This window comes from Eptesicus fuscus, chromosome 7, assembly GCF_027574615.1.
Source record: "Eptesicus fuscus isolate TK198812 chromosome 7, DD_ASM_mEF_20220401, whole genome shotgun sequence".
Classification (NCBI taxonomy): Eukaryota; Metazoa; Chordata; class Mammalia; order Chiroptera; family Vespertilionidae; genus Eptesicus; species Eptesicus fuscus.
The window spans coordinates 103,633,611-103,657,048 of NC_072479.1; the positions used below are offsets into that span (position 1 = coordinate 103,633,611).

At 53.7% G+C, this 23,438-nt stretch overlaps 1 protein-coding gene across 3 annotated transcripts; it reads left to right on the forward strand.

Annotated features, from left to right (window-relative positions):
* Positions 1-451: 451 nt before the first annotated feature.
* TEF (TEF transcription factor, PAR bZIP family member) lies at positions 452-22,820 on the forward strand. 3 transcript variants are annotated; one of them, XM_054719569.1, is made up of 5 exons: positions 9,802-10,046; positions 13,872-14,189; positions 17,820-18,040; positions 19,374-19,532; positions 20,371-22,820. In XM_054719569.1, exons 1-5 carry the CDS (start codon positions 9,890-9,892, stop codon positions 20,467-20,469), a joined length of 954 nt encoding a protein of 317 aa, XP_054575544.1. In that variant the 5' UTR covers positions 9,802-9,889; the 3' UTR covers positions 20,470-22,820. The 3 variants fall into 3 exon arrangements, with proteins under 3 accessions (XP_008142799.2, XP_054575544.1, XP_008142798.2); XM_008144577.3 differs by lacking the exon at positions 9,802-10,046 and adding an exon at positions 452-569 and having other exon boundaries at positions 19,374-20,441; XM_008144576.3 differs by having other exon boundaries at positions 19,374-20,441.
* Positions 22,821-23,438: the final 618 nt, after the last annotated feature.

Below are 23,438 nucleotides of genomic sequence, written 5' to 3' on the forward strand. Positions count from 1 at the left end.
CTCCCAGCTGAGCTGGTTTCCACGGCAGGCCCTGCCATCCGCTGCACCCGGGCTCCTCTGCCCAGTGTGCCTGATGGGGCGGTGCGCCTCACTGTGGGCATGGAGCTGGCTCCCGGCTCTCACCTGGCAGGCCCTGGTCATGGCGCCCAGCCTGAGGGGAGAACTTCCCTTAGCAAAGTTAGATAACAGCACGGGCTCCCTGGCAGAGGATTGGCGCAGTGGCTCCACGGGTTGCAGCTGGCACGAGGCCAGGCTGCCTTGCCAGGCAGCGGGAAGGGAAGGCCTGGCTGCAGCCAGGGCTGGCAGGTGGCCAATCTGGGGGGTGGATGGGCGGGCCAGGGTCCATGCTGCCCATTGGCTGCCTCCGGCTCCCGCCCCGCCCCCCTCCAGAGCCTGTGGCTCCCAGGCCAGCTTCTGCCTCTCCAGCTGCTTCTAAACTCCCAGAGCAAGCTCCTCCTGCCGGGCCATATCGAGCTGCGACCGGATCGGGGTGGCCCCCGCCATGGACATGCCTGAGGTCCTCAAGTCCCTGCTGGAGCACTCTCTGCCTTGGCCAGAGAAGAGGACAGGTAGGAACGGAGGTGGCCGGCATTGGCTGGCCGCCCAGGTGCCCAAGGGGCTGGGGGCAGCCACAGACACAGTGGCAGGACAGGCATCGCCAACCTAGCGAGGGTCCCCAGCAGGGTCTACTGGCCCTTGGTCCCTTCCTGGGCAGGAGGAAGGGCTGGGGTGCAGAGAGAGACACGGGGGGGGGGGGGTGGGCACTGCAACTCGGGGACTGCCCCTCCGCCTGCTAGCTTGCGGAAGCCACCAGTGTGTGGCCACTGACAGGTGCTGTGCTCACGTGGGCCAAGAACAGGGCCCTCTGGCCCTGCCGAGGGAATGCACTGGATGCAATTGCCTGTTAAGTGCCCTCCCTCTGCATGTTGGGGTGGCAGAGACGGTGGACTTGGGCAGTCTCCTGCCTGGAGGGCAGGCTTCCTCCACGCGCCTGCTTCAGCTCCTGCTCGCTGGAGGGCTGAGCCCATGGATGGGAGGGAAGCTGTTATGTAACAGGACCACAGGCTCAGAGCCCGCGTTCCTAGGATACCACAGGCAAACACGGGACGAGGGAGCCGGCAGAGGAGGGCGTGGACGGAGGGGCAGAGCCCGCAGCCAGCACCAGGTGTCCCCCAAGTTCTGCCTGAGAAACCCAAGGCCACGGCTAGCTTTGGGGGCCACCTGCTCAGGCGAATCCCCTGGTAAATGTTCCTCCCACTCTCTTCTGCTCCAATCTGTGAGGGGCTCACACCAGGTCCCCACTGCTTAAAGGAGCCCAGCTGTCTTCTGCGGCCTGAGTCTGACTTAGGAGCCCCGGGGTCCCCTCAGGCGACCTTTCTCAGGCCGCTGCCTCATCCTGCTGTGCTGGCAACTGACGTGTCTCATCACCAGGTAGCCTGGATGTCCCCACGGGGCTTCATCCCCAGGACTCCCAGCCCCCTCCCAAACTCTGGAGCCTAAGGACAGACAGCAAAGCCCAGGCCCTCTCTCACCCCTCGGGGAGCGGGCTCAGGGAAAGAGGGGCGCAGGCTCTGCTCGGAGGAGACGCTGCCTGAGGAGAGAAAGGTGGGTCCCAGAGCTCAGGGCCGGGTCTCTGTGGGCTCTCACAGAGCTCTAGGCCCCAGCTCCTCAGACCACACCTGCGGTTCCTGCTGGGGCGGCCTGGGCCCCCCTCGGAGGCGGGCAGCACGGGAGGGAGTCCCTGTGCCCTCCTCGCACTCAGGACCCCTGCTGCTCACCGGGGGGAGCCCATCTCCTCAGGACACCCTCAGCTCAGCCTGGCGGATGAGTCACAGCTGACTTTTTCTTGCCACCTCTGAACGGCCGTGTCGGGGGGCGAAGCTGAAGGCCTTCCGGAAGCAGGAGGTGGGGGTCCAGCTTCTCGGTCCAGGCACCCAGGGAAGGTGGGGGTCCAGGATGGCCCCGTGCACGCGCAGGGAGCGGCTTGCAGGGACAGCTCCCAGCGGGGCAGGGGAGGCTTGTGGGGGCAACTCGGAGTGCTGCTCCTCCTCCGATGAGGATAGCAAGGCCTTGGAAGGGTGGCAGCAGCTGCTGGTCGCCGGCCCCAGCTGGTCCGCAGACCCTGTGACAGCCGGAAAATCCCCATCACTCACTAGGGATGAGAGAGTCGGGCCCAGCCCTGCGAGGACTTGCCAGAGGTCCTGGCCAGAGCCTGGCCAAGTGTTGGCGAGCCCTGGCTGAGGATCAGCTGTCTGCAGAGGCTGGGTGGGTGGAGGGGTGCGGACCAGTGTCTCAGGCCACCTCCTGTCCCTTGTCCAGGTGCTATCTCACTGAGGGTCAGAAGCATGAGGCCCCGTGGAACTGACAGACGCCAAGGGGGAGATAAAATGAGGGGTCAGTGCACCCACAAAGACCTCGCCCACATTCTTGCCCCAACCTGGAATCACCACTTCCACAGCTCCAACTCTCCAAATCTTTTATAAGAATAAGTCTACCTGAAAGGCCATACACCTTGGTAAAAAGGGTGCGCACGCCACACCGCGCTGGAGTGTCTAGCCGTCACCGAGCTAGTGCTCCCAGTTGTTGATGAAGCGGCTTCTTTCCCTGGGTCCCCTACTCTGGCTTGGACCTCAGTCAGAGGAAGGCAGCGGAGCGGCCAGTTGCCCCGGAAACAGTTGCCCTCAGGATCACTTGCCCTTTGCCGGGATGTAGAAGGAAGGGCAGGTTTCTCGTGCGGGGCTGCGGCCTGTTTACAAACGCCTCGCTTTCTCCAGCCCCCTGACTGCTTCCACACACGTTTAGGTCACGTGCAGAGCATAGCCTGGGTCCAGAGTGAAGGAATTTCAGGGGAAGGGGAGTGGCGTGGGAGAAAGTCCAGGTGTGCTCTCAGGAGACCGCTTTCCCCACAGCCTCTGGCTTTCTAGTTCAAAGACGCTCCCCGAGAGCAGCCGTGGGGTTTCTCCCTCTCCCGCGTGCCTCCCACCCCAGCCTGCACAGACAGACCCCACCCCGTCCTTGTCCCTAGGGAAGCAGCTTTTGTCTAGCAGAGCTGGCCGGACTCTAGCCGCCCTTGGCTCCAGGTCTCAATGGCCACCTGGCCGCCCCACACTCTGGGCCACCAGTGTGACCAACTTTCCTGTGGGCAGAGAAATCCACGCCCAGCAAAAGGGTGGTCTGTACCCCAAGCCCTGACTCAGTTTCCCCTCTGTCTCTGAGCCCTTCCTGTTTCCACTCCTGCCCTTTCTCCCCAGGATCCTCTTGCAGGATTCTGTTCCAGGCTGCTCACTCGCTCTTTCTTCTCCAGCTTCTGGAAGGACCCTGCTTCTCTAAACCGTGCTGTCAGCTCTCTACACCCGTCCCTTACCTCACCCTAGAGGGCCTTGGCTGTGCTCAGAGGCTGGTCCCCCATCTTTCCGCCAGCTTTGGTCACTCGGGCCTTCCAAGGAGCCATGTAGCCTGAAACACACCCACAGGTTGAACAAGGCCTCCACTGTGAGCTGGCCAGGCAGCGTCCCCACCTCAGGGAGCTCCTACTAGAATCACTAGGGGGCCACCTAGGAGGGTGTCCTAGACACACCTCTCTCTCTCTCCATCCCCAATCTGTAAAAATGGGGGGAAGAATACCTGCTCCACTAGCTTGTTGCCAGGATCACGTGTTATCCCACGTGAAAGTGTTTGCAAACTGTGACGTGCCACGCTGTTTTCTCTGTGAAAGGCAAAGAGCAGCTGGGCCTGGCACTATGCTCCTTCCCCCAACATCACGTTTGCAATCTGACCCTCACGTCCTTCTTTCTACCCTCCTTCCGGTGAATAGCCTCCTTAAAACAACTGAATGTTGCAAGTTTGTGCTGTCTCCTTGGAAACGTGTGCTGAGGCTCTTGGGGACAGGGTGCCATCAGCCCCGCTGGACTGGCCAGGGAAACAGCTGAATGATAACAGGCCGGAAGTCAGGGGCACTTCCTGGGACAGAGACAGTGGTGCAGAGGAGGAGCCTGGGTAGCTTCCTCTTGGAGGACTGAGCTCAATGGCCCGGGAGTGTGGACTCCCTGCAGCCGGGCTGACCTGAGGTCAGCCTCAGTAAGGTCCATGCGGTCGCCTCCACTCCCAGCCTGGGGTAGCAGGCAAAGACGAGAGATCTTGGCGTTTTCTTTCAGGGAAGAGGAGGTGGAGGAAGCCTTATGTGCTGGAAGCCTTAGCTCCCTTAACCCTTACTACTACCTTCTAAATGCTGAGGAAATGCACTCAGAGGTTGGCCAGCCTCTCTCCTTGCTCCAACCTTAGGGACCCGACTGCCTTCTCTACCTGTGCCCTGTCCCTAATCTGAGAAACTCAATCTCATCGGGGCCAGGAACTGACCGCAGTGTCCAGAAGCCCCCTTCCAGATGGCTTTGCATCTGGACGGGCCCTGACCCAAGGCCAGGCTGCTCCAGGAATGCACCCTGAATCGAAGGCCACTGCTCCTGGGTGTCGTGCTAAGTGCTCTGACATCACCGCTTTTGAAATGGCTTTGCAAGGGGGGTGTCACGATCAGTTGTACAGATGGGGAGGCCACGGTTGTGAGGGGTTCCAACCCCTCTCCGCCTGCTTCCAGGCTCCGCCCTCCCACGGGGCCCCAGGGTCTCTGAAACCGAGACTCGGCGCAGCACCTCTTCGGTCCTCCTTTGCTTTTTCATCACTTGCTTATCGAACATTGACTACACGCGTGGCAGGGGGTGAATGAGACGTGCACGGCCCCTGGCGCCCGCCTGGCAGCTGCGCCCCCTGGGAAAGGACAGTCAGCAATCAGGAGTCAGGGCCGTCTCCGAGGGGGGTCACATGTAAACCAAGGCCTGGGAAGTGAGGGAGAGCCGGCTGCGCCAAGAACGCTCAGGCTGAGGGAACAGCACCTGCAAAGGCCCTTTCCGGGGGCAGGAAAGACAAGTGTCTGAGCAATAAAAGGCCACTGTGGCTGCAGAAGGTGAGCAAGCGGGGAGAGAAGGACGAGGTGAGGTTGGAGGGACCCGGAACAGGGAGAGCCTGCAGGGCCCTGAAGGTCATAAAGGCAGTGAGGCTGTCATCTCCCTGTCTGCAAGGCCCCACCCACCCACCCACCCCTATTCTCAGGGAAGTGGCAGGTGGAAAGGAGTGGGGAAGTCCCAGAACGATTCAAGATGGAATTGTACTAAGAGTTAACTTCAATCGAGCATTTGCTATGCAGTGTGCCTGAACCGCCTCCTGTACCTCTGCCACTCGGGCACAGAGAGGTTAAGTAACTCGCCTGAGGTCACACTGTTAGGAAGTGGTCAAACCAGGAATCAGACCCTAATGGCCGACTCTGGAGCCCACACCCTGCCTCTGCACCACCAACACGGCTTGTACAGGAGCGTCCCTGGCCGTCAGGCAGTGGCTGTTGAGACGGCAGAGACTGGAGCTGAGGGCTTCGCTCTGCAAATGGCCCTCTTGGGGCAGCTCTCCATCTGTAATCCATCTGAACCCTGGGAGTGGGCAAATGCAAGCCAAACAGGAAATCAGTGCTCTTGAGAGGACTGAAGAGATGGACAAGAGTTAGTGAAGGGCCTTCACCCACCACTTCTGCCCTAGAACACACGGAGACCAAGGTGCAAACCACAGCCACAGGTATGTGGCTCGAAAGCGGGCAGCTGTTGGTTAGGCTGGTGCTGGGGGACTTGCCACGTTATTCCAAGTTCGACGGTGGAACACAATGACTGTTATTTCATGTGAATAACGTTCCAAATGTATATGACTTGGCTCTGAAAGGTTTTGTTAGCCGGCACCAACAACAAACGAGCCAGCAAATATTTACTGAGTTACCACCTGGAACAAAGCTCTGTCCTCTCCTGCATCTGGTATTGGCAGAGCACACAGAGAACTGGGCTTTGTTAGGGCTCAACGGAGGCCTTACTATTGCCCTGTTCTCACACACACAAGACTTAGAGCACATACTTCAGTAAGTCGAAAGATGGAATGGTCCTGTCTTGCTAGACACTGAATACGGGGCGAAAGAGATCGTTATGGGGCCCCCACGCTGGAGTTTTAGCTCCTCTAAACTCTGAGTTTAACTGATACTCCAAACTGGTGTAATGGCTTAATGAAAGGCACTTGTTCTGCGTCTGCTCAATTGAATTGAGTTAAGTTTTAAGCTTGGGTTGGTTAGCAGGTTTCTGGAACATGAAAGAATAGAATTTAAAGCCAGCCCAGCTCCAGGATGCTTCAGCATAGACTCCGGAGGCCAACCTTAACCGCACAGCCTTGTCCCCACACCCCAAATAATGCCACTCCAGGCCCAACAGCAGCCGGGTGGACGCACCCCCACTCCATGCCACACGGTTCCAGCCGAGCACTTGTCACTGCTTCTCACACTTAATCCTCACAACCACTCGTGAGGTAAGCATACCCATCTCTGTCTCCCAGGATTAGGCAGGAAAAGTCACAAGGCTGGTCAGCATCCCAGGGGAGATTTTATTTCATTATTATTTTTTTAAACAATTTTTTTTATATTATTTCAGAGAGTAAGGGAGAGGGAGAGGGAGAGAGAGAAAACATCAATGATGAGAGACTATCATTGATCAGCTGCCTCCTGCACGCACTCTACTGGGAACCAAGCCCAAAACCCAGGCATGTGCCCTTGACCAGAATCGAACCTGGCACCCTTCAGTCCGCAGGCCAAACGGCGAGGGCCCGAGGGGAGATTTTACCTCGGTCGGCCCCCTAAGCCCACAAAGCTGTCCCCAAGGAGTGGCTGCACTGAAAACCTATTACTAAAGAACTCCGAGGTGCCACTTCCTACCTTAAAGCCTTAACCACGTAATCACATGTTCTTTTTACAGAGGTGATTTCCCTGGAAGGGTTCACAAACACTGTGGAAATTAGCTAATTACATCTCACAACATTTATTTCTCCCCTAAGAGAAGGGGCAAGGTTGCACTTCGTTGGCAGGAACCGGAGGTAGAGGGGGCGGCTGTGGCTCTTGGCGGGTCAGCTTGAGAAGGAAGACTAGAACAGAATGGCTCCCGCCTCCAGGACGGCGCTGCTGAAGGCTGCCAGCCGGCGATGTAGCTAACCTCCCAGCTTGCAAGCAGGCACGAGAGGGAACATGTTTGTGGTGTTCCTGCAGTGTCTGTGACACACCATTTACCCTGTGGTTATCCGGGGAAAAACCCTCTCTGGGGAGTGTCAGTACATAAACAGAGAACCAAATCAAAACCAACGTTTGAAGCCTTAACCTGCTTGCCTTGCTTCTCACCAGTGCCTCACAGATAACTGGGCTTGGTAGGCTAGTTGCTCCAGGCTGGATGATGAGTGGAGTAGGCATTTTCCCTTTTGGATAATTGTAGCTTTAACAATATCTCAATCTTTATCCTTAATACATCCCACTCCTGTTGTAAGCAAATGCTGTAACTTTCCACTGTTATCTTATAAATCCGCCCTAATACCTTGAGAATTATTTTGCCCCTTCCACAATGTCACATCAGCCATAAAAATACACATTTGACTCTAACCCAGTAAAGTCTCTTTTTCACCAAAGTAGCTATTTAAAAAAAAAAAGTTTCATATATTGTTTCAATCAATCTCCCTTAGATACTTCTTTAAAATTTGTTTCTAAAAACCTCTAGGTCCGTTTCACTTAAAGATATCTTAGCCACGTACAGAATTCCCACTCACCCTGCAACACAACAGATTTCGTGTTTCCACTAAAATGAGAGGGACATGGGCCCTGTGCTGGCCTCCAGGATAATGGATACACCAGGCAGTGGATGTGTACCTGTAAGTTTTCTTTCTAGTTTTATAAAAATTATGAAAACGACCATTTGTTGCAGGTTTCCAATTGTGCATTTTACATACGTTGGCCTACAGACGACCCACAAGGTGCAGTGGTCGGCAAACTGCGGCTCGCGAGCCACCTGCGGCTCTTTGGCCCCTTGAGTTTTTAGCAAAGGCCAGCTTAGGAGGACCCTAATTAAGTTAATAACAATGTACCTACCTATATAGTTTAAGTTTAAAAAATGTGGCTCTCAAAAGAAATGTCAATCGTTGTGCTGTTGATATTTGGCTCTGTTGGCTAATGAGTTTGCCGACCACTGCACAAGGTGGATCCATTTGACATATAAGGAAAGGAAGCAACTGGCTAGCATCAAGCCGGACAGTGACTGAAGCCTAAGGAGGTTGTTCTGGAGTCAGACCCCATCACCCTGCCCCGACCACCACCTTCCCAGCCTGTCGGGGAGCCCCGGTCCTTGTTCCTTCCCCGCTCCCAGCAGCGTTCTCATTGCATCAGCGGGACAGCGTCCAGCGAGCTGGGCGTTGCGGCCACGCCCCTCCCGGTGAACCCGGGGCGCCGTCCGAGTTCCCAGCGCCCCGCCTTTGGCAGATACAGGATCAACAAGCCGAAGTCCGGCCCTCTGGGAGTGCAGGCAGGCGGAGGCTTGTACTGTTTGGGTTCAAAGCACAGTGGGGTTTGTTGTAACGAGGGACAAAGTTGTGGGCGCCGCTTCGCAGCAGCTTCCTGCAGTGTCTCCACGTGTGTGCGCCCCTCACACGTGTCGCGGCCTGAGGAACGCCCAGGAGTGTTTGCCTTTTCAGAGGTGGTTTTCCCACTGGGTGTCACCGGCCCCCTCTGCAGAGGAGCTTGTTTTCTGTTTCTTGTCCCCAAGATAAGGATGGGAGGTCCTGGAGAGGAACAGACTTGCAGAGCTCAGTGTTTAGGGCTTTAGAGAGTATTTGGTCCAACCCCTTGAACGAGAGAACAGGCTCAAGGGAGGCAACTGGACTTTCCCAAGGTCACAGCCGGTCCAAAAGCTAGTGGGAGGACAACAGACTGTACCCCAGCCCTGGGCTCAGAGCTGGGCCCTTCTCTCCCCTTCACCTCACCCCACCCCGCCCCGCCCCGGCCTCAGGAATGCTCCCGCCACGCTACTGTTTATCTGGCCGCCACGCCCGCACCAGAAACAGGGATCCGTGAGGAACCCGACACCCCCTTCAGCGGCGGCCAAGCCTGCTCCGGCTCGGGCCACCCCCCGCCCTGCCCTCAGCCAACCTCTGGGTCGCGAGGGAGGAGGGGTGCAAGCTCGACTCCGTGTCCCGGCCCCACGACCCGGGCAGTACCCGGTACAAAAGGCCCGCCCCGCCCCGCCCCGCCCCACCCCTACCCTCCGTCCCCGCAGCAGGCCGCACGTGCTGCGCCTCGTGCACGGACTCGGGCCCCGCCCCCGCCCTCCATTGGCTGCTCCTCGACTTCCTCCTCTCTCCTCCTCCCCCAGCGACTGGACTCGGCTGGGGCTCCACGTGACCTGCGGAGGCCGGGCCTGGCGGCCCGAACAGGCTTTGTGATAGGTCCTCCCGGCCGCTCTCAGCCCCGCCTCCCTCCCGTGTCGAGTCCCGAAGGCGGCGAGATTGGGATGAGAGGGAAAAGAGAGCGGCCACGATGGTCTGGGAGGAGAGTGGGGGTTATGAAGAGGAAGGCGAAGGTGAAACCTCTGGTGGAAGGGAAGGAGCTGCCGCCGAAGAAGGCCTACGGCACAGACTCCAGCCGGCGCCAATCAGGTGACCCGGGAGGGCGGGGCGGGGCCTCTGGCGTTGCTCCTCACCTGGCCCCGCACGTGTCTCACTTACCCCGTCAGCCGAACCAATCACGGCTCAGAAGGCTGCTCCCGCCCCCCTCGCTGGGTGGGCCAATCCAAGGCCACGATCTGGGGACGTTGGCCTGGCCTCATGAATAATGAATATCCCAGAGCTAGTCCACTGGCGGGGTAGGGATGGAGGGAGGCGGGGGAGCTGTTGGGCGCCTGCGCAGTAGCTGCCCGTGTTGGCAGCTGCGGCGGGTCGCACGGCTCCGGCCTTTCTCGGGGGGCGGGCGGGGGAGGCGAGGCGCGCGAGCGGAGCGCGGAGCACGATGTCCGACACGGGCGGCGGAAAGAAGCCGCCTGTGGAGCCGCAGGCGGGGCCAGGCCCAGGTCCGGGGCGCGCAGCTGGGGAACGGGGCCTGCCGGGCTCCTTCCCGCTGGTCCTGAGGAAGCTGATGGAGAACCCCCCGCGCGAGGCGCGCCTCGGTGAGGGCGGGGGTCGGCGCGTGCCCGGGGGCGGGGTCTTGCAGGGGCGGGGCCTTATGGGGGCGGGGCCGGGGAGGTCGGAGGTCTGGGCGCAGTGGTCCCGCTGCGGGGCTCGGGGCCAGGGATGACGGAGGGCCTGGTGGGCGAGGCCAGAAGGTTGGGAGCAGGTCGGGGGGGAATTGAGAGAGGTTGGGTCAGATGGGCGTTGGCGGAAAAAGCGGTCCGGAAGGAGAAGGGTGGTGGTGAGGAGGTTCTTGGGGGCAGCTGAGCGCGCGCGGGGTGCCGGGGTTACTGAGCAGGCTGGAGCGGGTCGCAGCAGCCCCTTAGGTGACGCTCCAGGGCGCCTTCTCGGGGACAGCTTCCTCAGAACCACTTGGGATGCTTGTTTAGAATGCCGGTTCCTGGGCGCCACCCATCACCCACCGAATCTGCAGCTCCTGGGCCAGGAGTCCGCATCTTCAGGAGTACCCCTCCTCCGTGATTCCAAAGTCCACTAAAGTTTGAGGAGCGCAGATTTACATGGCAGGTTGTCTTCAGCATGTGGCTTTGCCCCCTCCTGGGAGGAGGCCCTGTCTCCCTCCCCACTCCTAGGCGCACACTGGAGGTTTTCTGGAAGTGTGTCTCAGGCTGCTGCTGAGGTGGGGGAGGGGTGCCAAGGCACCTTCTAAGGTGGAGAGGGGGGCGAGGCAGGTGAGGGATGAAGATCAGAATAGGGCCCTTCACCTGGTGTTTTGGGATTGACCCTAGACTTGGGGCCACAGTGGCAGAGCTGAGCTTCATCCTGTTCCCTAGGCCACACAGGTCCCTGGGGCCTGTGTGGAAAGCAGGTTTGGCCTTGTTTTTCTGGCCTGGGAGCATGAGGTTCAGGGAGAAGCCGAGCACCACCTATTGTGGTTTTAGGTGGAGGTTTCAATCTGAGACCTTTGAATTTCCAAGACCATCAGTGTGGTTTAGGGGTTTGAGGTGGAATAGGCCTTCTGTGAATTCCCTGTCTTGGGGAATTAATTTTCTTGTTTAAAATGCCATCTCTCTTTCCCTGGTGTGTTCTGAGGCTTCCATTCCTATGGCTTGTCTCCATTGGGTTATAAATAGCTTCAGCATATCAGGTGAGACCAGGCATTCTCCTCCGGCTACCGACCCTTTCGTTTTTAAGGCAATGCTTTGTTCCGGTTCTGGGGCTGAGACGAGCTGCCGGGACAGGTACACACGTCTGTTAGGCTCTGGTTCAAGATTCCCAAATAAGAGCCATCCGTAACAGTGACTCTACTTTACGTTAGCAGAATGCTCACAAAGCTCTTTGACAGAATTCCTGTTTTATTTAGTCTTCCACTGCAGTCCTATAGAGTATTATCCCCACTTCCCAGATAAGGGAAGTTGAAGCTCAGAAAGGAAGGGGGATACTTCTTCAAGGTCACATAGCTAGGCCTTATAACTCTCAGTCTGGTGCTTTTTACTGTATCACTGGCAACCACTAATGCCAATCCCTGTGACCCAAGTGATGGGCCTAATTCTTTATCATCTCTACAATTAAAACTCCATTTTTTAAAAATATTGGTTTAAAATATCCTTAATTGCTTAGGCCAGGCAAAACCTGGAACTTACTGTTACTTGTCCTTCAGTGTGGCTGTTTTTCTCTCTCCTTCCTTCTCCTGTCTCCTTTGATCCCCATGACTCTACCCAATGTGGATCTGAACAGAATGTAGGTCAAGATCTCCGGGAGCAGAACAGCGAGGCCATCTGGCCCACCCAGCCCACCAAAGCTTGGCTTTCTTACTTCCCATTTGGTTTTCAACCAAAGCCTGGTACAGAAAACAGTTGCAAGCATTCAGGTTAATTTGTCTTAGAAGCCATTACCAAATTCTGTTTGTCAAAACCTCCACCTTCTCAACCCACTGGTGTGTCCATTTTTATTGGACCAATAGGCTTTTTGGCCGGCTAAGGTCTGTGAGTCCATGTATGACTGGTTTATTTCCACCATAATTATATTTGATTTCTCTTTTTCACTTCAGAATCCAGAGTGCAAAGTTGTGTCCCTCAATTTGAAAACCCAGTATGAACTTGTCATGATTTTATCTCCCACTTCCCCGATTATCCTCCCTGTCACTTTGATTTCCTTTCAACCTTGTCACATTTCTCTCTTGTCTTTTTTCCCTAATTTGCTCTTTCTTCATTATCCACGCAGGTAACTTTTTGACTGAGACAATTTAGGTGAGATTCAGTCCCTGCTAATTTATTAGTTTTGCTTTGAATGGGAGCAAGCTTTCTTCTTAAGTTCTGCCTTCTCCGTCCCAGAAAACCTGCCTTCAGTCTTCTCTGCTTACTCAGGGATAAACTTCTCTTGAAATTGTTGCTCTGAAAAGGTTCTGAAAAGACAGCTCCAGCATTCTTCATTCAGTATGCAAATTTTCCCATAGGCCATGGTCAGCCTGCTCCTGTGTTGGCCCTGAAATCTAGAAATGAATCAGACTCAGAATCAATGAGCTCACTGTAGTAATGAATACTTGCCATTTGCCAGGAACTATATAAGACACTTGCATATGTTATCTCTAGTCTACACCAAAGAGAAAGCTTTATTCTTATATACAACTAGGGGCCCAGTGCACAAATTCATGCACCTTGAAAGGACTTCATGTGCTCTAAGGGGGCTGCCAGGCTGCGGTGGGCACAGGGGGCGTTCTTGGCCCATTCTCTGTGCCCCTGCCTGGCACCTCCTGACGTAGCTCCTGGTCCCCCGTCTGCCAGCAGCCCCGCTCCTGCTGCCACCGCTCCCATGTGCTGATGACTGGCCCTGCTAACACCACTGACAGCACAGAGTGGTCGGGGCTGGCGCTGCCATCAGCAGGTATGAGCGGCGGCTGCTGTCCCAATCGCCCCTCAGGAGCAGGGGGAAGTGGAGAAAATGTCAGGAGTGGTCGGGGCTGGCGCTGGGCGCCGGCAGTGGGTGCGAGCGGCAGCTCCAGCACCGGCAATGGGTGTAAGTGGGGCCGGTGCCGGCAGCAGGTGCGAGCACCAGGTGGGACCAGGGTGCGTGGGAGCAAAGAATTTTCAGTAACCACCAGAGGCTCGCCCCGATGACAGCGACCAGCACCTCACCTTGGTCTGGCACCCCCGCTCATTTGATCCACCATCCCGCCGTGGCCGACGCCCGCCATGTTCCACACTCTGCCTCCTGCTGCCAATGCCCACCATGGTCCGCACGCACCCCCAGGTGGTCAGCGCACGTCATAGTGACCAGTTGTTCGGTTGTTCAGTTGTTCTGCAATTTGGTCTATTTGCATATTGGAGTTTTATATATATAGATGGATGGCACAGAGGCTGGGAGAGGTTAAATACATAGCTAAAGTAACACACCACAGCAACTGGTTGGCAGAACTGGGATTCGAGCCCTGGGCTGAGTTGCTATGGAGAAGCATATCTGGTAGAGACAGGACAGGAGAAAACACAAGTTCTTGGCCTGAGGAATCACCCTTTCCTACCACAGGGATAAGATCTCGGGAAGACTCAGAAATTCCATTTCCTCCCTGTAGCCTCTCTCTTCCAAATGCTAATTCCACAGCCCATTCTGAATTAACCACATTAAGCCTTAGAGCTTGTGGTGAGCATTCTGGGGAGCCCAAGCGTGGATAAGGATATGCTGCCATCTCTGAAGGAGACCAGTGGGCCTGGGTCAAGTACCAGGTTAAAATGAGAACACAGTGGGCTCTTGAAATGCATGGGATGGATCAGGACGCGAGAGCTGGGCCAGCCCTGTGAGGCCCACTGCTCCCCTCTTGGGATTGAATTACCCTCTTGTGTGGAGTCTCATCACAGATTTTGTGTCTGCAGATAAGGAAAAGGGGAAGGAAAAGCTGGAGGAAGACGAGGCCGCAGCAGCCAGCACCATGGCCGTTTCAGCCTCCCTCATGCCACCTATCTGGGACAAGACCATCCCGTATGATGGCGAGTCCTTCCATCTGGAGTACATGGACCTGGACGAGTTCCTGCTGGAGAATGGCATCCCTGCCAGCCCCACCCACCTGGCCCAGAACCTGCTGCTGCCTGTGGCAGAGCTAGAAGGAAAGGAATCTGCCAGCTCTTCCACAGCATCCCCACCATCCTCTTCCAACGCCATCTTTCAGCCCTCTGAAACTGTGTCCAGCACAGGTTGGTGACGAGACTTTGGGCAGGGCCACCTGTCCTAACTAAGGAAGTCCATTTCCCACGGAGGTCCCGGTGGGCCTGCAGTGTGGAGAAACCCTCTGCTCCCCACCCTTCTGCACAGTCCCCAAGTCTAAAGAAAAATAGCAGTCATCGGTTTTGTCGGAACCTTTCTGTTGGTTGGTGTGCTGCAAGTGGTCAGGACAGTGGAGCAAGATCTTCCAGTCTGAGGTTTTGCAGGATAGAAATCCCATTCTGCATTTTATCAGAGCAGCTCTTTACCCCCCACTCTCCGCCCATGCACTTTGCCACAGATTATTGGGAAGCTTGGGCAATAATAATAATAATACCAGCTAACATTTATTTAGCACTTACTCTGTGCCAGGCATTAATATGTAATCCTCACAACAACCTTATCAAATTGGTAATATTATCTGTGTGTTATAGGTGAGAAACTGAGACGTTAAGTAACTTGCCCAAGGTCACACAGCTGGTAGGTAGTAGAGGCAGTACTTGAACCCAGGATGTCTGACTCCATAGCCAAGTACTGCTTAGGAACAGGCACAAAGAAGGCATCATCTTCAGGATTTCTCCTTAGTCCTCTTGTCCTTTTTCTGTTTTACCTCTGGGGGTTGGTTATTTGGTTTTCATGCCCCTGGGACATGAACCCTCCAGAGGACCAATGACCCCTGTTTCAGGAGTCTGCAAAGCTTTCTTTAGGCTCAGTGAGAGGCATGTAGGCTGATGGCTCCTGGAAGGACCCCAGGCGCTGGTATGCAACCCAGGGAACCCACACCCAAAGAATTCTCATGCTCTGTTTTTTAAATTATTTTTTTATTTTAATAATCACTGAGGATATGTTTTTATTGATTTTTTTAGAGAGAGAGGAGGCAGGAGGAGAGAGAAGGAGAGAAACATTGATGTCAGAGAGAAACATTGATTGGTTGCCTTCCGTACATGCCCTGATCAGGAATTGAGCCCGCAACCTTTTGGTGTACAGGACAATGCTCCAACCAACTGAGTAGTGCTCATGCTCTGTTTTATTTTGTTTTAATTTTACTTTTTATTATGGACAAATTTTCAAATACAAAAGTAAAAGACTACTCTAATGAACATCCATGTAACCATCACTCAGCTTCCATAATTCTTAATTTATAACCGATCTTGTTTTCGGTAACCTCTTCCATTCCCCTCACTTAATTATTTACAATCAAATCCTAGATATTATTTCAGCCATAAATATTTCAATAAGTATACAAAATACAAGGGTTCTTTTTAAAAAGTAACAAAACAACAACAACAAAGTAACAAAAACACCAATTTTACATCTGAACTTGACAATAAATTCATCAGCATTCAAATTTTGAAAAAGTTGTCTCATAAATGCTATTGTTTTGCAGTTTATTTGAATCAGGATCCAAACAAGACCCACACATTCCATTTAGTTATGCCCTTAAATCTCTAGTAATCTATAGGGTTCCCTCTCCTTTTTATTTTTTCTTTGCAATTTGTTGAGGATATGGAATCATATATAAATGGAATCATTTATATAAGCATATAGTCAGAGTTTAGCACATGCTGTGTTTTTTTCTGACTATATCCCCGTGGTCCCATTTATCATGTTTTTTCCCCTGTAAACGGGTTAGAAGCTTCAGCCAAATTCTCGTTGAAGGCAGATCATTTTTGTGCTGGTTGGGTTGTCCTAGAGGGCTGGTTTCATGTGTGGGAAGGGAGCAAAGGTGAAAATGAGCCCCCATCTTGTACCTTGGACCCCCTATGTAACATTTTCCTTTGATTCTGTTTTTAAGTAAATGTTCTTAAATATGGTGCACAAAAGTGCCCACATCATAAGTATACATCTCAGTGAATCTTCACAAAGTGAACCCACCCATGTGACTCCCACCCAAATCAAGAAATAGAATATTATTGTTGTTCCCAAAGTGCCTTGTGACCCCACTCAGTCATTACTCCCCAGAGGTGACACTATCTTTATTTCCATCACTAAAGATTCCTTTTCCTTGTTACTGAACATTCTATAAATGGAATTGTATATCATGTCCTCTTTCTTGTTTTCAACTATTATACGTTGATTACATTTATACTTGCTTATATGTATAGCTTTCTGTAGCTAGCTTTATGGTACACACATAAATTATGTGGGCACCAAAATCTCCTTACACTAACAACATAGATTTACAGAACATACTTATGGAATACTCGTGTGACAGAGAAAAACCACAATACAGATAAGAAATGAAGGCAGAATCTCCCCTCTTAATTTTTCAGTTCCTTCTATAGGAAAGACATAAGTAGTATGCATTCTTTTGTTTAGCTTCTTTCCTAACTTTGTTTATGAGACCCATTCATGTTGTTGCCTATAGCATAGTTTGTTCATTTTCATTGCCAAGTGGTATTCCGTTGTATGACGATACCACAGGTTTCCATTCTACAGTGATGGGCATTTGAGGTGCTTCTGGTTTGGGGTTATGCATAGCAATGCCATGAACACTTGTATACATGTCATTTGGTAAATATATGTGTACATTCGAATAGTCATTTACCTAGGAGTAGAATGGCTGGGTCATTGGACATATGCATATATTCAGCTTTTGTAGATACTACCAAGTAGTGTACAATGTGGCTGTAGCCGTTAATAACTCCCAGCAGTGGGGTATGGCAGTTCTAGGTGTCAGCCTCTGGTACCTTGAACAAGTAGGCCAAAGGTCTGTGTCTTTTTTTATTTTTTTAATATGTTTTTATTGATTTCAGAGATGGCGAGAGAAACACATCAATGATGAGAGAAAATCATTGATCATCTGCCTCCTGCACACATCCCACTGGGGATCGAGCCCACAACCCGGGCATGTGCCCTTACTGGGATTCGAACCATGACCTCCTGGTTCATAGGTCATCCTCTCACCCACACTGGCTGGGAAGTCTATGTTTTTTTTTTTAATAAGTTTATCTCTAACAATCTTTGAATTCTGAAAGTGCCTTAAATCCGATGTCCACTATAAAATGGCAGCCAGGTAGGACAGAGAAGAATGATTTGGAATCAGCCAGAATCAGACTCAAATTTTAGTTTAGTCTCTTATCTTCCGTGTGACCCTGGGAAAACCATGTCCTTTCTCTGAGCCTTAGTTTCCTCATCTGTAAAGTAAGGTTAACATCCATTTTGCTTTCAGAGTTGTCGTAAGACTAAATGAGCACTGCAATGATCTGTCTCTAGGGAGTCCATTGTGGAAGCTGTTTCATTATTCAGTCTGTCCCCAACCCATTATGGTTCACGGAGATTCAGCTGTTTCTCATTACTTCAGAGCTTGAAACCACAGGGAGTTAAGGAGGATAATGACTTCATGTTTTGCTTAATATTTCGGGGGGTTGGGGGGGGGGCTGAAAACCCTGTCTTTTTCAAGGGCCTCTGTTTCCTTTTGAATATTTTATTCCTAAAGGGAAGTATTTTTTCTATGTTTGTGTTATTGATTTGAATCACATATGCCAGTCTAGCTTGGGGGTTGGTCCCTCCAAGTAGCAATGGCTGTGCGACATTGAGCTTCAAGCCGGTATCTGGGTATGTGACATGGGTCTTTGCTGTCCAGTGGCTGCTTCAGGACCACCTGCCTCTGTGTCTTTCAGAATCCTCCCTGGAAAAGGAAAGGGAGACGCCCAGTCCCATCGACCCCAGCTGTGTGGAGGTGGATGTGAACTTCAATCCTGACCCTGCCGATCTGGTCCTTTCCAGTGTGCCAGGCGGGGAGCTCTTCAACCCTCGGAAGCACAAGTTTGCAGAGGAGGACCTGAAGCCCCAGCCTATGATCAAAAAGGCCAAGAAGGTCTTTGTGCCTGATGAGCAGAAGGTAATCTGATGTCTGTATAAGGCAGGGGTCCTCAAACTTTTTAAACGGGGGGCCAGTTCACTGTCCCTCAGACCGTTGGAGGGCCGGACTATAGTTTAAAAAAAACTATGAACAAATTCCTATGTACACTGCACATATCTTATTTTGAAGTAAAAAAACAAAACGGCAAAAACACCCGCATGTGGCCCGCGGGCCGTAGTTGGAGGACGCCTGGTATAAGGGAAGGTACAGCATTGGTTCAAGAGCCGAGGGCTGCCCTTCCTCACGTTGGTTTTATCTGGAGATTCCTGTGGACACCATTTAGAAAGGCATGCGTTCAGAGCATAGAGCCATTCCTCCCTGCAGCAGCTCGTGAAAGAAAGGGAGTCAAGTCGCGTTTGGCCCAGCGTGACTCCCTGCAGCTTCTCTGTTTCCTTACTGGCCGGTGGCTGTGTTGATGTTCTTGCTTCCCTGGCTGTAGCCCAGCCTTTGGGCAAGAGCTCACTCAGCCACAGGAACTGGGCTGAACAAGCCCTCACTTTGAAGGACAAAGACAGTTGTATTGTTCCGAGCAAACAGCTTTCAAGCTGATGGTTTTATAGGAGTTGGGGTGGGCAGGGAGAGGAAGATTCGGTGGTTTTTCCATCCTCTCCTATGGAAAATTCACAGGAAGGGCTTTTCACCCAAGCTTTGGCGTTAGGCAGAGCTGGGTCCAGACCCCACTTTGCCACCTAGAACTGCCTGGGTCTCCGGTTCCTCGTTTGTAAAATGGGAACAACTGTACCTGCCTCTCAGGAGGTTTCTGAGGCTTTCATAATGATATTGATGAAAATGTAAACCTTTATGTGATCCTTACTGCAGTAGGCACTTTGCACATACTAACTCATTTAATCCTCAAACAACTATGAGGTAGTTATTGTCATCCCCCATTGTAAAGCTGAGGGACCTGAGACATTGAGAGGTTAAGGAGCTCACATGGTTCCACTGCTAGTGAGGGACAGAGCCGAGACTTGAACTCAGGAGCCCGGACCTTAGCCATAACCAAAACGACGGTGGGCAGCAAGGTGTAGATCGTGCTTTATGTTGGAGCGGCACAGAGCAGGTCCCGGTAAGTGAGGTCTCCTTCCCTCCACCGCTTCCTCCAGATGGCTTTGTTTCCCCTCCTGGGGGAAGGGGAGGGCCCCTTGCTGTCCTTGGCACATGCATCTTCTACCCTGGGTCCCCGCTTTCGTTCTGATGAGTGATAAGAGGAATCTGGGGTGTGGAGTGCTGGCAGGAGGGGAGAGGCTCTTAAACCAATGCTGTCCTTTCCCCTGGGGAAAGAGGAAAGACTAACAGAGGACACTTCCCGCAGGATGAAAAGTACTGGACGAGACGCAAGAAGAACAATGTGGCTGCCAAGCGGTCCCGGGACGCCCGGCGCCTGAAGGAGAACCAGATCACCATCCGGGCGGCCTTTCTGGAGAAGGAGAACACGGCCCTGCGGACGGAGGTGGCTGAGCTACGCAAGGAGGTGGGCAAGTGCAAGACCATCGTGTCCAAGTATGAGACCAAGTACGGGCCCTTGTAACTCATGCCCTCGCCCAGGCCGCGCTGCCTACACCCCAGCCTCTGCCTGAGGGCTCCCTGAAACCCACACACATGTGGAGACTTATGATTCCTCGCGGGCCAATGGCGGCGCACCTGCTCCAGGAGTGGTCATGTTCAAGCTTCATTATCACATGGCCAGCGCACGTGGGACTTCCCCAGGGGGCCAGCCTCCTCACTGGCGAGGCCGCGAGGGAATCGACGTAGACGGTGCCTCAGCCTTAGTTTCTATGCTTGGATGTCCCAGTTGGATCAGGAGGGACCTCTGGAGCACAGCTCTCCTTTCCCAGGGCGCTCAGGCTTCCTGACTCGCCCTCAGTCTCCACCCTGGGCCACTGAGGCCAGTCTCCGCAGAATGAGTCCATCGCTGTCACGTCTTCTCAGGTAGCAGGGTGTGTTTCCAGGGCTGTCTGTGGTCCACCTCACCCTCCCCAGAAAGTTTGAGAGAAGCATCCATTTCGATCTCCCTCAGCGGAAGAAAGACACGCCTGCTCCTCCATAGTGTCTGCATGGGTACCAGGCCACCAGAGCAGGGTCTCTGCAGCCCAGGATGGGGTTTGGGTCTGGAGCCTGCAGCAGAAGTGCACCCAGCCATTCTTGGCTCCCACACCCCTTTACTCTGTGGCTCCGAGGCCTGGAAGCCAGGGAGGAGGCGCTGGCAGTCGGTTGTCTCTGTTTCGTCTGCTGTGAAGGAGACTCCAGGTCGGCCAGACTCAGCCCTAATCACAGAGCTGAGAGGGGCCTTTGCATCTCCTCCTCTCCAGGTCACTTGTGGATACCACCTGAATCTTGTTTGTCCGACTAGACTGGCCTCTAGGCCTGTTTCTCTTCATCCAGTGATCAATCTCAGATCTTGGATTTAAAAGGAAAACCCCCCTCATCTACGAAGCTTAATTTCCTGGAGGCAGGATGCACCTTCTGCATGGTGTTCAGAAAACCAGCCTCCACAGCCCCCTGCGCTGCAGGCAGGGAGCTGGGCCCTGTGTCTCCATTTTGTCTTGCTCTGCTCTCCAGTGTGGGCCAGGCCAGAGGAAAGCAGAAGAGGGCTTCCCAGTTCTTGGTTCAAGATCCCTCCCCTGTGCAAGCTGCCTAGAGCCACCTGCTGGGCAGGACAGCCAGCCAGGGTCACAGCACAACTCACAGAACAGCTGGTTCTCGGGACATTGATCCACTAGAGTCTCCAGTCTGGGTCCCTGAAGATGTGGGCCACCCACACAAGCCTGGCCATGGTATGTGGAGGGGTCCTTGCAGCTGTGGCTTCACTACCTCACAGCTGTTTTCTCTTGTGTCTGGCTGGACTCCTCCTTCTGCTCCACCTGGGAGATGCATTGAGGAAATCTGTGGAATGCTCTGTTCATTGTGGCCAGCCAGGGCACCTGCAGATAGGTGCGTTTATTGGCTCAGGGCCAGGCAGCCTGTGGTTAAGAGGGGTCAGAGGTGACGGGTATTCTTGGTCATGTTTACCACTGGCTTTATTTAAAGTGGTAGCTCCAAGACCCGGGCTCTGACCCCTAAAGACTATATAACATGTTAGGACCTGGGGACGCCATCCACTGGCCGTGGACCGCACCCAGGGGAACGCCATGGCCCTCCGGGGACCTACATACCCGCCTCTCCTGGGGACTTGACAAGGGTGCCTGAGGCCAAGGGAGGTCACGGACTCCCTCCAGGCCCCTGACTTTGTTTTGTGGTTCTAGAAAAACCATGTTCACACTTTCCACTCTATTGTAACCACAGCAGGGCAGTTGCATCCGGCATGTCAGTGTCCTGCCCTGGGCAGCTCGCCCGCCCGGGCACTCTCCCTCTGGTCTGGCGACCCACCAAGAGGGCAGTTCTCATTTTGTTATTAGTAGAAGAGCTTCCAGTGTAAAAGCTCTTCATTTTCTTTGGCCAGAAAGTGTATGGTTTGTGTTTTTATTTTTATTTTTTTTTAAAGAATGGAGACTTAATCTCTGAATGGTGTCCATGTTCTGACCCCCGTGGGTGGGATAATGGCCTGACATCTCCTCTTTGTCCCACCTTCTGCCTGTTCAGCCCTCCCCTCCTCCCAGGCAGTGGGCGGCTGGTTCCTTCCCAAAGTGCTTACTTGGAAAGAATGTGGCTGCTGGCCTCTTCTAGAAGAGCCCCTTTGAGCCGGGCCTAGCAGAGACAGGAAGGAGATGTCCAGGGAGGTGGACATGCTGGGGAAAAGGAGTGCTCAGGGAAGCGAGTCCTTGCAGGAGAGGGTTGGTGCCTGCTAGTTTCCATCATGGAATTGGGAGTCTCCTTGACTCCCTCCTGGCCCCTCTCCATCTTGGGGCTGACAGCCAAAGACGGAGGCTCCTTTGCCCAAATCTTGGACATCTCCTCAGAAGCACTGGAGGCCGGAGGAGCCAACGTCAGTGGCTCTCCCCGGGTTTGTGACGGGCTGGGAAGCACCATCCCTTCCTCAGCGCCGTCTTCGGTTCCCTGGCAGCCGTGTTGCAACCTCCGAACAGACAAATCATGAGTGAGCTAGCATGTTACAGGAATGTAATAAATGTCTGTCTAGATAGAGAAATAAACCTATTGAGAGAACTTTCACAATGGGCAGCAGCCTTGTGGAGGGCCTGGGTAACTATCACCCTTGGCCAAAGGTGGGGGTTTGCCTGTCTGGATCCTGAGGTTGGAGAAGGCACTTAGCAGTGAACCTCGGTAAGTGTCACCCTGCCGGGCGGCTGCAGTCCTCCATCCTGAGCGGGCGGCAGGCCTGGGAGCCAGCAGAAGAGGGCGCCTTTGTGCTGGGCAGCCCCCTACCCAGGCCCTGGGAGCTCGGCTTCGTGGAACACAGAGGGCCAAGAGCTCCTTTAACATCTGTTAATTAAGTGCAATAAATTTTTCTAGAAAATGGCAAAGATGACTTCCAGGTGGATATTGCTATTTTGTGGTGTTGGGGATGCCAGATCACCACTTGGTTTTATTTTTCTAAGTGCATGTGATGTGACAGGGTGTGGGGCTCTGCGCCCTCCCTTGGGAGCTGGGATTCCAGCGAGCCCCTTTTTGTTCCCTGTGTCGGGGAAGGAGGCCAGGAGGGAACTCCTTCCTCCCAGCCGGCAACGGCAGAAGCAGACCACAGCCCGTTGGCCTTATGTGCGTATGTGCGTGCGAGTGTGTCACTGCTGGTGGGCCGGAGTGATGTGGAGGGGAGGGAAGCCGGGAATGTAACCTTTTCAAAACAAAATTAAATATTTTGAGATGAGAATTGTGGGGCTGTCTTTTCTGTCCTCCCGCTGTGTCTCCTCGGTGTGTGTGTTGGCCTGGGAGTTTGAGGGTTCTCCCTGGCACCCCTGCCTCACGAGCCAGGCACCCTTGGCCAAGTCACCTAACCACTCTGTGCCTCAGTTTCCTCACCTGCCAGATGAAAGTAATTCCTGCTTACCTCAAAGTTTACCGAGAAAGGAGAACATCAGACCAAAAGCATTTTGAACAGTCAAGTGCTGTACAGCTGGAAGAAAGATAGGGACCTGCTCATGAAAAGGGTTCCCAAACAGGGAACGATGGATGGCAACTACGAAAATACACACAGAAACACAAACACTAGAAGAGGTGGGTCTCGGTTGGTGAGATTCTGGCGGTTTTCCTTCTCCTTTTGCCAGGTTTCTGAGTGGCCGTGTGAACTTCACAACTGGAAAACAAGTTTATACGTGCGTGCGGCCACATGCAGGGCTCCTGCGCTGCCGTTACTGATCCATTCCGCATTGGTTCCCCAGGCCCCCTGCTAAGGGCCGGCCAGGCCCCCACCGCCTTCATTAGGGGTGGGGCGGAACAGGGACATCCCCTGTGGCCGTGCCCCTGCAGGTCCCCCTCCCCTCTT

Bases quoted from the DNA above. Each gene is read 5' to 3' on its own strand.
- TEF (XM_054719569.1), top strand. From the start codon at position 9,890: ATGTCCGACACGGGCGGCGGAAAGAAGCCGCCTGTGGAGCCGCAGGCG. The intron at 10,047-13,871 runs GTGAGGGCGGGG...TTGTGTCTGCAG, and splicing joins CCCGCGCGAGGCGCGCCTCG to ATAAGGAAAAGGGGAAGGAA. The intron at 19,533-20,370 runs GTGGGCAAGTGC...CCTCCTCTCCAG, and splicing joins TGGCTGAGCTACGCAAGGAG to GTCACTTGTGGATACCACCT.